Source organism: Suillus plorans (assembly GCF_016647745.1).
Source record: "Suillus plorans strain S12 chromosome Unknown HD556scaffold_3, whole genome shotgun sequence".
Classification (NCBI taxonomy): domain Eukaryota; kingdom Fungi; phylum Basidiomycota; class Agaricomycetes; order Boletales; family Suillaceae; genus Suillus; species Suillus plorans.
Genome location: NW_024537387.1, coordinates 158,689 through 172,121, shown reverse-complemented (window position 1 = coordinate 172,121; position 13,433 = coordinate 158,689). Strand labels below are relative to the sequence as shown.

Sequence of the window (13,433 nt, the reverse complement as noted above, 5' to 3'; positions counted from 1 at the left end):
TCTCTTCATCCGCTCACTAGCCATGCGCAGCATACTTTCTGCGTCTTCTTTCGCCTCTTTCATTACATCCACTCGTTCATCAGCTGCAGGTACTTTGGAGTTGGAAATCGGTGAAAAAGTAAACTCTGGGTTGTATCCGTAGAGTACTTTAAATGGACTATGACCAGTTACAGTGACGGAATTGTTGTGAGCGAATTCTGCTAGCGGAAGCCAGTCTACCCAATCATTTTGGCAGTAAGACGTGAACATTCTCAGATATTGCTCAACTTCTTGGTTTATTCTTTCCGTTTGTCCATCTGTCTGAGGATGATAAGCCGTTGACATGTTCCATTTTATGCCTAGGCGTTTCGACACTTGTCCCATAAACTTGGAGACAAATTGTGTTCCTCTGTCTGATATCACCTGCTTCGGGGTTCCATGGTGTTTCCATACGTTATCTAAGAAAAGTTTCGCGATTCCTCGAGCGTCAACTTCCTTTTTTGTAGGCATGATGTGCGTTTGTTTTGTGTATCGATCAACGACAACAAAAATAGAATCGAACCCTTCGCTTTTAGGCAAATCTACTATCAAGTCACAAGTGATTGATTGCCAAGGTCCCGCTGGTATTTCGTTTGGTTTAAGCGGACCGTGTGGTTGCGTTGGGTGAATCTTCGTTGCTCTGCATCTATCACAGCCATCTACGTAATCGTGGACATACTTTGTCATTGAAGGCCACCAATAATTTCTGGAAATCAATTCTAAGGTTTTGGCTCGTCCTGGATGTCCAGCCGGTGGAGAGTCGTGAAACAACTCCAATATCTCTCGGCGGATCTCTTTATCGTTTGGAACGTAAACCAATCCTCGGAATAACACCAATCCATCCTCAACATTCCATTCTTCAATCCCTCTGCGTAGTTGTACCGGTGCCGCTTTCAATGTTTCTAACGCTTTAGCGACTTCAGGTTCTTGTTCTGTGCATTGCCTTATCCTTCTCAGCAATTGTTTTTCTCCTTGCACTAGAACTTGACCTCTTTTGGCAGCTTTTACAGTAAAAAACTCCGGTTTTAACAGAACACGATCAGAATTGTCGTTTTCTACCCCCTCTCTGTGGTCTTCTCTCCGAGATAGACAGTCTGCCTTATCGTTAACTACACCAGGCTTATGTTGGAGCGTAAATTCGTACTCCGCCAGGAATAAACTCCATCTGGCTTGCCTTCTTGTCAACTTTTGGCTCGTCATGAAATACTCGAGATTCTTATGATCCGTCCAGATCTCCACATGATGAGGTTTTCCCTGCACGTAATGTCTCCACTCCTCCAACGCTCGAATGATCGCCAATAATTCTTTGTCATGAACGTCATAATTTCGTTCTGCATCATTCATTGACTTCGAATAATAGGCTACGGGATGCCATAAATCATCTTCCATCAGTTGAGATAGAACCGCTCCGGTTGCATAATCAGAAGCATCGGTTTCTATTTTCATCTTTTTCTCAACGTCCGGCATGACTAGAATCGGAGCTGTTGTGAACCTTGACTTCAGTTCATCAAATGCATCTTGTTGTTTCTCCGTCCAGTCCCATTTGACATCTTTCCGTAATAAGTCATTCATTGGTCTGGCAATGTCCGAAAACCCAAAGATAAATCTTCTGTAGAAGTTGGCAAAACCCATAAACACTTGAATATCTTTAACGCATTTAGGTGTGGGCCAATTCATCACTCCTTCTACTTTCACAGGGTCCATCCGAACACCACCCTTCTCCACTATCAAACCGAGGAACTCGACTTCTGACTGTTCAAAGCTACATTTTTCAGGCTTTAGATACAAGTCATTTTCTTTTAGTCGTTTCAGTACCTCACGTACAACCTTCCGGTGTTGCTCCTTATTGCTATTTGTGAACACGAGAATATCATCGATATAGACAACTACGGTCTTTCCATCAATTAGATCTCTGAATATCTCGTTCATCATTGTTTGAAACGTGGCAGGGGAGTTTGTCAACCCGAAGTACATTACGGTTGGTTCGTGGTGACCAAACGGCGTTTTGAAGGCCGCCTTCCACTCATCTCCTTCTTTCATGCGAATGTTATTGTACCCCCATCGTACATCCATCTTGGAGTACATCGTGGCACCGGTTAAAGCGTCAATTAAATCTTGAGATCTCGGTAGCGGATATGCATTTTTAACCGTCTTCTCATTGAGCTTTCTATAGTCCATCACCGGTCTTAACTTGCCATCTTTCTTGGCCACAAAGAAGAAAGGTGCTGCCACTGGGGATTGTGACTCTCTAATACATCCCAGTGCGGTCTCAGCTTTCAACCAATCTTTCAAAGTGTCCATTTCCTTTGGTGACAAGGGGTAAGGTTTCGCATTTGGCGGGAGATCGCCATTATCCTTAAGATCTATCGCATGATCCCACTTCTTTTTTTCAGGGAAGCGCTTAGATTCTTCTTCTGAGAAAACTCCCAGGTAATCGTGAAGCCAATCGGGAACCATCTCTTCAACCGATTTCTTCACCTTTGTTGCTTCTTCTGCAACCTTCTGCTCCGTGGCGACTGAGGCTTTATATTTGATCCATTCTCCAGGATACTCTTCATCTTCTATTTCCTCAACCGTCGCCCTTTTCATCGCCATGTCTTCTTCGTCATCCTCTTCTGTGGGAATCAGATCTGGCACTTCTTCTGTCTTTTTTTGTTCTTTTCTTTTTTCTTTATTTTTTTGTCTTTGTTCTTTTTTCGTAATACATTTAATCGGGCATCGAGAAAGTGCAAACTGTCCAGCATTCCAGTCTATTTCCGGATTATGATATCTCAGCCAATCTATGCCGATAATAACATCATCGTTTCCTAGGTCCGTAACCATGAAGGCTGCTTCATCCTCAACATGATCACCGATCTTTAGACCTAGTTCTGCGAAATGTGTCATTGATCCCGCGGCATTTAGCGAGCCATCAATATTTTTGACCGGAATAGGTCTTAATAATTTACGACACTGGACCTCATTCTTTTTTACGAATCTTTCACTGATAAATAATGTTGATGCTCCACAGTCCACTAGCGCTTTCACGTCTGCTTGTCGGTTCTTCCCTTTCAACGTAATCGGAATATAAAAATGCTCAGATTTGGATTTAATATATACTTCTGATACATCCGAAAACGTAGATAGAATGGAGAAACGATTGTTCGGGTCTAAGTTCGCAGACTTTGACTTCGACCCTTCTAAAAACCCTTGCCTTCTTTGCTAGCAGTCCAGTCTTTGAACCACTGCGGCATTGAGTTCTCTTCTTTTGGCACTGTAGTAGCCTTCACCTGCGCTTTTGGCGCGACTGCGTCTTTGCAGTTTCTAGCCATATGGCCTTCTCCTCCACAGCGGTAGCATTTGAAAGATCCAGTCTTTCCTTGGGGCTTGGGGGCCCACTTTTGCTTTCCGGAGTCGACGTCCATGGCATCACTTTCCCTACTTGGACCTGCTTTGGACTCGTAGTTTTTGGGACCTCCTTGCTTTGGAGTCCACCACGTTGTTTTCTTCTTGTCCGCATCTAGCTCTTCGAAGTTGCGTCCGATCTGGATCGCGTGTTCCACCAGTTTCTTCATGGTGTCTTTGTCCTTGTAAGGAACATGTGCGAGCTGTATCTTGACGCGGTCTTGAAGTCCGTTTCTGAACTTTTGTCACTGGTCGTAATCAGAGAATGAAGTGTGTGCAGCCTTTTGTCTAAAAGTGGCTGCGTACTCTGGGACTGACGAAGATCCTTGTTTGAGAGAATCCAAGTCTCTTATCGCCTTCCCTTCTTGATCTTCCTGCTTCCACATAGCAGTGAAGTCGTCGTCGAGTTTTTCCATGGTGAGTTTTCCTTCTGCATGGTCCTCGATGTATTTCTGCGCCCATCTTCCGGCTGCTCCTTTCATGAATGATAGCATGACCGAGATTCTTTGTTTCTCAGTGATGTTCAGCCATTGTGATTGGTACAGGGCAATTTGAGCGGCCCAGGTTCGCGCATCTATGGAGTCTCTTTCTCCAGTGAAATCTGCGGGTTTCGCGAATTTGATGTTTGGGGTATTGTTTCCCATCATTGCAGCCCCCGCTGATCCGAATGATGGTTGTGCAGCGGCCATCCTAACCGTTTCATCCTCCTGTGTCTTTAAGCGTAGTTCCAGGTCTCCATTTTTAGTGGCTAATTCCTGGTTCTTTCGCTCTAGTTCTGTTATCTTTTGCAGAAGGATGCTACTGGTAGCAGCGATTTGGTCCTGTACGTATTGTAGGAACCATTGCTCTTGAGTTTGTGCCGGTTGCGGTTGTTGTGGTTGTTGTGGTTGGGAAGACATAGTACCAGTTGTTTTCTGGAACCCGATTTACTGATGTCTGTTTGAAGAGCTGCTCGTAAGGGCTCTTCCGAAAGGGAATGATGATGAAAAGAAGAAAGTTATGTAATGGAAAACTGAGCGGTCCCCGATATCTGATCGGATCTACCACTGGCTCAGGGTCAAGGGGTTCTGGTAAAATCCCACACTGACGCTTCCCTAATACTGACTAAGAAAAGGATACGTAAACTATACTCGATTGAGTGGGAAAAACTAGGGACAATGCAATCTCCGTTTTGAGGGTACAAGCCTAGGACAAGTTATCACTCTTCCAGCCGAAGCTTACAAGTGCGAGTCTCACTAGGGTATGTCTCTAAATCCTCGTAGGTCGAAAGCACGGTTTGTCGTCTAGACAGTTCCGCTATTGACTCGAAACGAATGCCTACGTGTGTAATGAAAAAGGTATGGGTAAAAGGAAACTATAGTAACGTTGAGCAGGCAGGGTTTTGGGCCAGCACTCAAAGTTGCAGCGAGACGCCTAATGTCGTCAACACCTCCGTATACTGGCGGCTGTGGTAAGACAGGGCCTGGTATAGGACTACTAACTAATAAAGCGGATAGGTATGAAGTTTGCGCTCAAGTGAGCAAGGGATGATGAAAGGTCTCGGTTGTTTAGACCGGGCAAAGAGTAAACGGCTTTGTTTGAATGACAATATGAAAGGGCTTTCAATATGGCCAAGCAAAGAAAGAGATGTGCGAGAGTGTAACGCGAGAGTCAGAGTCTCCTATAGTTCAAACTTAATGTCACAACCCAATAACGAATTAACGCTGGGCAGAGACTAGGACTCAAACACAAGATAATCACAAAGAGGATAAGGCAGCAGGTACGTCTCGGATTGCTCACTAGGAGATACAAGAGGTTTGAACTAAAGAACTACTGACTACAAGATACTACCTATATACACATATTTGTAACTGAGATCGAAACTGAGTCTGAACTAACTACCAATCAAATAATAAGATGATATCGTACGATTCTATATATAACTATGATGTCATGACATGTGCCGCAGCAACTGTAAGGTTCTGGAACATTCTGTCAGGGTCGTTTGGAATAAAGTTTAGTCCGGCATACTCCGATAAGTCACGTGACTCATTCATAGGTTCTTTAGGTAACTCTACAATAGACGCCGTTGTTGGGACATCTTCAACTATAAATACTTTCTTAGTAACAGGCGCTGTGACTGGGCGCTTAAAGGACTTAGAATTTAGGAACGTATAATGGTTCGTATTTGGAACTCGTGACAGCATCTGAACCAGGTAATGAACATCGTATTTGCAGACAGCTCTGTCCACGAAGATATCTCCAAGGTTCGTACTTCTATTATTGTGTGCAATTGTCTCACTATTAATGCATTACACTACAGATGATAATATATGCTACACACGACATTCTGACTGAGGAAGACTCTCTGCTTGGATACCTTTTACTTCGCTGCATGTGCCTTTACCTTGAGGTCGACATGTATGCCGCCTTCGAGGTTCACACAGCCAATACAATCAGCGAGGGCAGAGGTGCCATTCAAGCCCTGACGGTGTTTATGAAGGTGTGTCTAGTAATACTCTACTGTAGCAAATGAATAGTAGTATTAGCTGTAGCAATACATCACGGTGACTGAGGAGGACGACAAAAACTGGAATTTTCCAAAACTCCACATGACCACGCACCTCTTCGATGATATTGAAGCTAAGGGAGTCACGAGGAACTACAACACGAAGCCGAATGAACAAATGCACGGTCCATTGAAGGATTGGTACCAGCGCCGGACCAATTTTAAGAATGTCGCCGAACAGGTGAGATATTACAAAGCCACTTTTTTTTCATTCAACTACTGATGTAGTATCATAATAATTACAGATTCTTCGTTTAGACCACTGGCTACTCGTTGCGGATGACATTCGTCGTCGAATCTTTGACTTTGATGAGTATTCAAGGGCGAAATCACAAGGCCAAATAAACGATATCGATGACATTGACAACGACGCCCATGAGGATGGCCTCGATTCTGATTTGACAGATCCTATTCTACATGACTTCAACCCTTTAGATGGATCTCTGCACGTGAAATTAGGGTCGCGGTGTAGAAACAACAATACAGAGTGGAACAAATGATGCTCCAGACTGTATCTGTAAATGTTGTAAGGTCGCGCATTGCCTAGTCTGCTATACCTGAGACGACAAGTGCATTCGACCCTAAAGGGGAAGCGAGTGCAGCAAGGATCTAGTAGTGCGCGCTGAAGGCGCTACTGGTCGGCTGATGCGAAGTGCGAGAAAGCGCGCAGGTGCGCGCGAGGCGCGGGAAAGCGAAGGTACGCGCGCACTTGCGTGAGCGGAAACAAGTGAGAGTAAGTGTGAGTTTGCTTAAGTGATGATAGATGAAAAACAAGTGATGTGAGCGCGAGGTGTCAAAGAATAGATTTCAACTATATTCTGCTAGGTAGTAAGTGGGTAAGTGGGAGGTAGCAAAGGTAAGTTGGTAGGTAATGCTGGCGCTTATATGGCGCCTAAGCGCTGTCATGCGGAGCCGAATCGCTACCGAGTAAGGTATGTAAAGATATATGTATGTAAGTAAGGGTCCATGATATAAATAAAGGTGGAATGATATGCAAATAAGGGAAATGGAAATACATGCACTAGAGAGCTTGGTGGACAGTGGATGGATGCTTCCGGAAGGCTGGCGCTATAGGGCGATCAAGCGCGGGAAAGCGCGCGCGCGTATACATCGTAAAGTGCAGGAAGTCGTGCGTGGGAAAGCTGCGCCTCATATAGGAATAGCTGTGGATAGCACACAGAGTGATGCTACAAGTTCGTGCTGTGTACTCCCTAGTGAATACTGCCATATCACACAATGAGAGGCATGAGTCTCTACATCTCCCAGGGACTTAAATTCTGAGTGTCCCCACTCAGCGCGCGTGTGGTGAGGATCTCGAGTGATGGTATGCGAGTGCGATGCATGTACGGTGCTTGGGTTGTTGGGCGATGAATATGCGAGTGCAGGAATGTATCACATGGTATGCATGAAGCGTGGGAGGTTGCGCGTGCTAGGCACGAAGGCGCGGGAATGTGCGCGCATTTAGGCGCAGGGGTGCGGGAATACAGCATAGCATGGCGAGTTGCGAGGGTGACTCTGATGTGAACAATGCGCCATGGGCATGAGGCGATGGTGTGAGAGTGATATGGATATGGCGCGCGAAGCGTGGGAGAGTGCGCGCGCACAAGGCACGAGAATGCGCGTGAGTGTCGCATGTGTTGTATTCTGTGGGGACACCATGAGCTGTTGCGCAATGATCTTGGAGTCCAATATGCGTGGGTGGGTATGATGTGAAGTGGCGCGGTCCAAGAGCGATCCAATCCATGTCCAAACCAAGTCCTGCTAGGTGTGCTAAATATTAGGTGCTAAGGGTTTGAACAGTGTGAGTAAAACTATATGTGAAAATGTGAAGGAAAAACAGTAAACATTGCGGATGTCCTATCCGACTTGTCTTCTTCGTGCGGCTGTCGACATCTACACCTTCCTATGAGCAAGGCGCGGGAAGCGCATGCACGCGCGCATGAGGCGCATGGGCGTGGGAAGATTGTGCGCATATGGGCGCGTTCTAAGGTAAAAAGAGCATGGTGCCGCGTCATGCGTAAGAAGAGAAAATAATGTCCTATTGAGCTAGGCGGGCACAATCTAAGGTTGTTTTGTTGTTTTTCTTCTATGTTCTTCTAGGTGATTCCTATATGCATATATATCAGCGCATTATTAGTCCTTTGACGGTGTTATAATGAGAAAAACTAAAAATGAAGGAGCGCTGGACGAAACCCAGGGTAAAACAAACGGTATCCTATGAAACAGCATTGTTATGTGTTTTTCATTGATGCGCAGCTGAAGCGCTCGAAGCGCATGGTGTATGTGGCATAGGCGAGGGTTAGAGGGTGCAAGACTGGCGCGCTTTGGGTGCTTGGTTCCTCCTCCTTGAGCGCGTGCGAGTGCGCATGACTAGCGCACTTCGCGTCTCTTGCGAGCTGACACTTTACCCAAGGTAGGGTTGGAATGTGCAAGGCTGGCGCGCTTGGGGTGCTAGGCGCCTCTTCATCAAGCCTCTTTGATTGCGACTCCAAGGTGGGCTAGTAACCGGCAGAATGAATTCCTGCACAACGCGCTGCAGGTTGAAGGCGCGCCAATGGGAGGCGCTGCAAGGGGTGTAGAAGAGCTCTACGAGCTGATAGGATGCGCGCAATGTGCGCGCCTTGGGGTGATTTCGTGCGAATTTGATTATATTGGCCGAACACGCGAGGAATGGCCATTTCTCTGCAAATGTGTTAGCAAGAGACATATATAGTGTGGAATTAGGCGCAAATGTTGCGCAAATGGGCTGTAAGGGTGGTTTATCAAGGTGCAATAGGCGCATAGGTGAAAGAGAATAGTGCACGTCAGGGTGTGCAGTAACGAAATTGACATGGTAAGCAAAAATGTGAAGAATGCGAATAAACGTGGAAAGTGCGAAGTTAAAGATGATGATAGGGGAGTTAGGCGCATATGTATGCGTCAGGCGCGCGCCTAAGTCGCGCCTGGATAGCTGATTGGAATATATTTCGCGTTGAATGACAGAAATGTGATTTAAAAGGGGAGGAACGATAGAAATGCGATAGTGCGGAAACTCTGCTAAAATGATAGATGCGCGAGGCGCGGGAATTATCGCGCGATGCGCGCAATCATGGCGCGTGAACAAGGGGTGGTGCGAAGATGAATTTAAAGTGTTTGGAAGTGTCATATAGCTCCTTGAGAGCTTTAAACATGAAAAAGACAAAAAGCGCGAAATGAGATGAGGGTAAATATACAATGCCTCTAGGTGCGTGCACTGCACGTCCTTAGGCGCGATGTGGTGCGCCTGAGTTACCTCAGGGTCGCCTGAGACATGCTCTGCTCGGTGGTTGGGCAGCGCGATGCACGGATGCTTCAATGGCGAGCAATAGTCGCTAGAAGCAAAAAGCGCAATGTGCGCGTGCGCGTTAGTGACAGATGGAATTACCAGAGACAAACTTTGGTCAACGCAAGGTGTAACTTAAGCCTCTGATGTGGTAGAAGGCTCCTCTATAGGTGCGCTAAGGCGCAATAGATGTTTAGGGTCATCCCTGACCTCTGATGATGCGAGCGGCGATAGTGGTGATGGTGATGGTGCAATTGGCGAGATTTCTTCCTTAAGCGATGCAATAGTGGTAGGCGAGCGTGTTTCAAGCAATGGCGTAATAACTTCCACAATGGGCGCGTTATTGTGCAATAGATATTTAGAGTCATCCCTGACCAATGGCGATGCAATAGCGATAGGCGAGCGTATTGCAAGCGGTGCGTTAGTGTGCAATAGATGTTTAGAGTCATCCCTGACTTTAGGTGATGTGATTGATGCTGATACGGGCAGCAAATGAGAATTGTCAGTGTGCAAAACAGGCGATGAAAGAGATGATGATGGGGGCAAAGAGGCGCCTGCAGTGCGCTTCTGGTTGCGCTTTGCGAGTACGCACTCGAGTTCGTGATCTAAAGCAATGCAATCTGGTATAGCTTTGTGTGCTGGTGCAGTTGATGGTTTGGGTGCGTGTGAATCGCGCGAAGGCGCGGGAAAGGCGTGAGAATAGGAACTGGTGGCCTTATGTCAAGTACAATATCTGAGGATGTGCGATAGAAGAGTCCAGCTGCCACACTAGCACTAGTGGTTGTATCCTGGGTCACGCGGCTCGTGTAGTATCGATCTTTGTACTTAGTTACCATGGCTTGCACTGGTGCTTGCGCTGGTGCGGTCGCTGTAACTAAGTTCGTGATTGGCACTACCACAGGCGCGCTAACAGGCGCGCTTGTCACAGGAGAAGCGCGCGCAGGTAATAGGAACTGCACAGCTGCAAAGACGTCCATAAACAGATATGGGTCGTATGGATAGTGGTCGGGGAACTTGATCATAAGGCGCAAGCAAATTTGCGCCTGAGCATCTCTAGGGATTCCTTCCATGAATAAGCGGTCGTGTTCGGCCTTTCCAATACGGTCTTCATCCATAAGTGGCTGCATAATCTTCCTGAATGCGCAAAGATAGTTGCTTAGCTCTGTGCAAGAGGGCATCAGTTTGTTAGCGTAATCGTGCGCAATGGCGCATAGATCCATGAGCACGTAGCGTCTTTTACCATCCCATCCAGGATACATTACCTTAACTTCTGTCATGAATGCATCATAATCGCTTACTGCCGCTTCAGGCATGCCTCCCCATAGTTCTCGATCATCGCGCTCAAGGTAGCGAATAATACCTTTGATGCGGTTGAGTCCTTGGAGTCCTGCTTCATCAGCGAGCTGCTCATATGCGTCAATGAATTCAGCGAGATTGTCTGTAGTGCCATCAAACTTGGGCGCGTTCGTTGTGCCGCGGATGGGCATTCTAAAGGGCATTGAAGCGCGGGAAAGGCGTGCGCGCGAGGCGCGAGAATGCGCAACTACAAATGGTTAGCTTGTGTAAGTGCAAAGAGATTGACCTATATATATGCGCTAGATGGCGCTAAGTGCGAAAGTGCATAGAAGTAGATCTTGCTGACTGTTCCCCTCGCGGTGGGCTCCAGTTGTAGAAACAACAATACTGAGAGGAACAAATGATGCTCCTGACTGTATCTATAATGTTGTGAGGTCGCGCATTGCCTAGTCTGCTATACTTGAGACGACAAGTGTGTTCGACCCTAAAGGGGAAGCGAGTGCAGCGAAGATCTAGAGGTACGCGCTGAAGCGAAGCGTGAGAAAACGCAGGTGCGCGCAAGGCGTGGGATACACGCGCGCGTATGCGGAAATGATAGAGAGTAAGAGTAAGTTTGCTTAAGTGATGATATGATGTAAGACAAGAGGTATGAGATGTGATGTGCTAAGGAATAGATTTCTACTACGTTCTGCTAAGTAGTAAGTGAGTGCAAAGTTGGGTAGTGAAAAATCAGTCCCTAATAGTATGTACTGCTGGCACTTATATATGGTGCTTAAGCGCTGTCATGCGGAGCCGAAGCACTTCCGAGTAAGGTATGTAAAGATATATATGAGTGAGAGTCCATGATAAAAATAAAGGTGGAACGATATGCAAATAAGGGAAATGGAAATATACGCACTAGAGAGCTTGGTGGACAGTGGATGGATGCTTCTGGATGGCTGGCGCTATATGGCGCTCAAGCGCGGGAACACGCGCGCGTATATACATCGCGAAGTGCGGGAATGGTGCGCGCATGGCGCGCGTTGCGCGGGAAAGCTGCGCCTCATATAGGGATAGCTGCAGATAGCACACAGAATGGTGCTGCAAGTTTGTGCTGTGTACTCCCTAGTGAAGACTGCCATATCACACAATGAGAGGCATGAGTCTCTACAGCGGGAAGTTTCACAGCCCTTTGGTCTCCTCGAGAATGCCCACCAGGATGATGTCGCATATACCAACTTCCGCATCAAGCTGAACACATTTCTAAACATATTTCTACCTGCAAGCAATGTACCACTACCAGATGGGAAGAGAGTCCATCTCTTATCAAATCACACCGTAAGTTCAATTTTGAATCAGTCTAAGTAGTAATAGCGCTTGCTATATTAATACGCTAATGATAATTACAAAACAGATCACCAAGTATCGATTTTTGCAAGTTAACTATGAGTCGATGGTGGACTGGCGACAACATACCGATTACCTTCGGTGCAATCCGCAGTTCTTCAATGCACTGCGTTTTGATTGTGCGTTCATCCAGACCAAAAAAGAGGTCATTGTCGGACGCCTACTCTTGCTTTTCGAGTGCCCAGTTGGAAACAATATATTCCCGCCTGCCCTCATCCACCCATATGATGCTCCAACAGGTGCACGACTTCAAAAAGACAAACATCTCAACCTTTTTAGGGTTCGAGCAAAACCACGGGCACAAGCAGAATTTTTCTTGATTAGGTCGATCATTCGCGGGGCACTTCTAGTGCACGACGAAAACCTCGATTACTTCATTGTCGACACGGTCAATATGGACATGTTCCTTCGTGTGAAGGAAATGCATCTGCAGGCAGGGCATGTGGTGCGCTGTAGAGACTCATGCCTCTCATTGCATGATATGGCAGTATTCACTAGGGAGTACATAGCACAAACTTGTAGCATCACTCTGTGTGCTATCCACAGCTATTCCCTTATGAGGCGCAGCTTTCCCGCGCAATGCGCAGCACGCGCGCACAACTTCCCGCGCTTTACGATGTATACGCGCGTGAGCGCCCTATAGCGCCAGCCATCCGGAAGCATCCATCCACTGTCCACCAAGTTCTCTAGTGTGTATGTTTCCATTTCTCTTATCTGTGTATTGTTCCACCTTTATTTTTATCATGGACCCTTACTTACATACATATATCTTTGCATACCTTACTCGGTAGCGATTCGGCTCTGCATGACAGCGCTTAGGCGCCATATAAGCGCCAGCATTACATACCTAACTGACTTTCCAACTTTCAACTTTTACCTCCCACTTACCCACTTACTACCTAGCAGAGTATAGTTGCAATCTATTCCTTGGCACCTCGCACTCACATCTCTTGTCTTGCATCATATCACCACTTAAGCAAACTCACTCTTACTCTCACTTGTTTCCGCTCACGCGCGTACCTTCGCTTTCCCGCGCCTCGCGCGCACCTGTGCGCTTTCCCACGCTTCGCATTGGCCGACCAGTAGCGCCTACTACCAGATCCTTGCTGCACTCACTTCCCCTTTAGGGTCGAACGCACTTGTCGTCTCAGGTATAGCAGACTAGGCAATGCACGACCTTACAACATTTACAGATACAGTCTGGAGCATCATTAGTTCCTCTCGGTATTGTTGTTTCTACAGCGCATTTGATTGGTGAGTGCAGCATCTCTTCAATGAGTCTGATTTGTATTAATATATAACTACCAGGCCAAGTCATTATATTACACTCAGGAGCTCGCATTCATGCTATGCCATACTTACGATCGTGCGACATGTTCCATCTTGATTCCCACTCCCATTTATACTTCTCTCCCACTGCAACCACCTTGGCGCTACCCTACTCTCACCACCCTGACGACACCCTACCTCTACCAGCAATCCTTTCTTCAGGAGCTTGCA

At 46.6% G+C, this 13,433-nt stretch overlaps 2 protein-coding genes across 2 annotated transcripts; both read left to right on the top strand.

Annotated features, from left to right (window-relative positions):
• Positions 1 to 5,704: 5,704 nt before the first annotated feature.
• HD556DRAFT_1225670 (uncharacterized protein) lies at positions 5,705 to 6,450 on the top strand (the record flags this gene model as incomplete). Its single annotated transcript, XM_041297032.1, has 3 exons — positions 5,705 to 5,893; positions 5,937 to 6,131; positions 6,196 to 6,450. 3 exons carry the CDS (start codon positions 5,705 to 5,707, stop codon positions 6,448 to 6,450), a joined length of 639 nt encoding a protein of 212 aa, XP_041166365.1.
• Positions 6,451 to 11,958: 5,508 nt separating this feature from the next.
• On the top strand, positions 11,959 to 12,357 carry HD556DRAFT_1192785 (uncharacterized protein; the record flags this gene model as incomplete). The annotated part of the gene is made up of 1 exon (XM_041296213.1): positions 11,959 to 12,357. A coding segment is annotated over one exon (399 nt), but the record flags the coding sequence as incomplete, so codon positions are not given.
• Between the last annotated feature and the right edge of the window lie 1,076 nt (positions 12,358 to 13,433).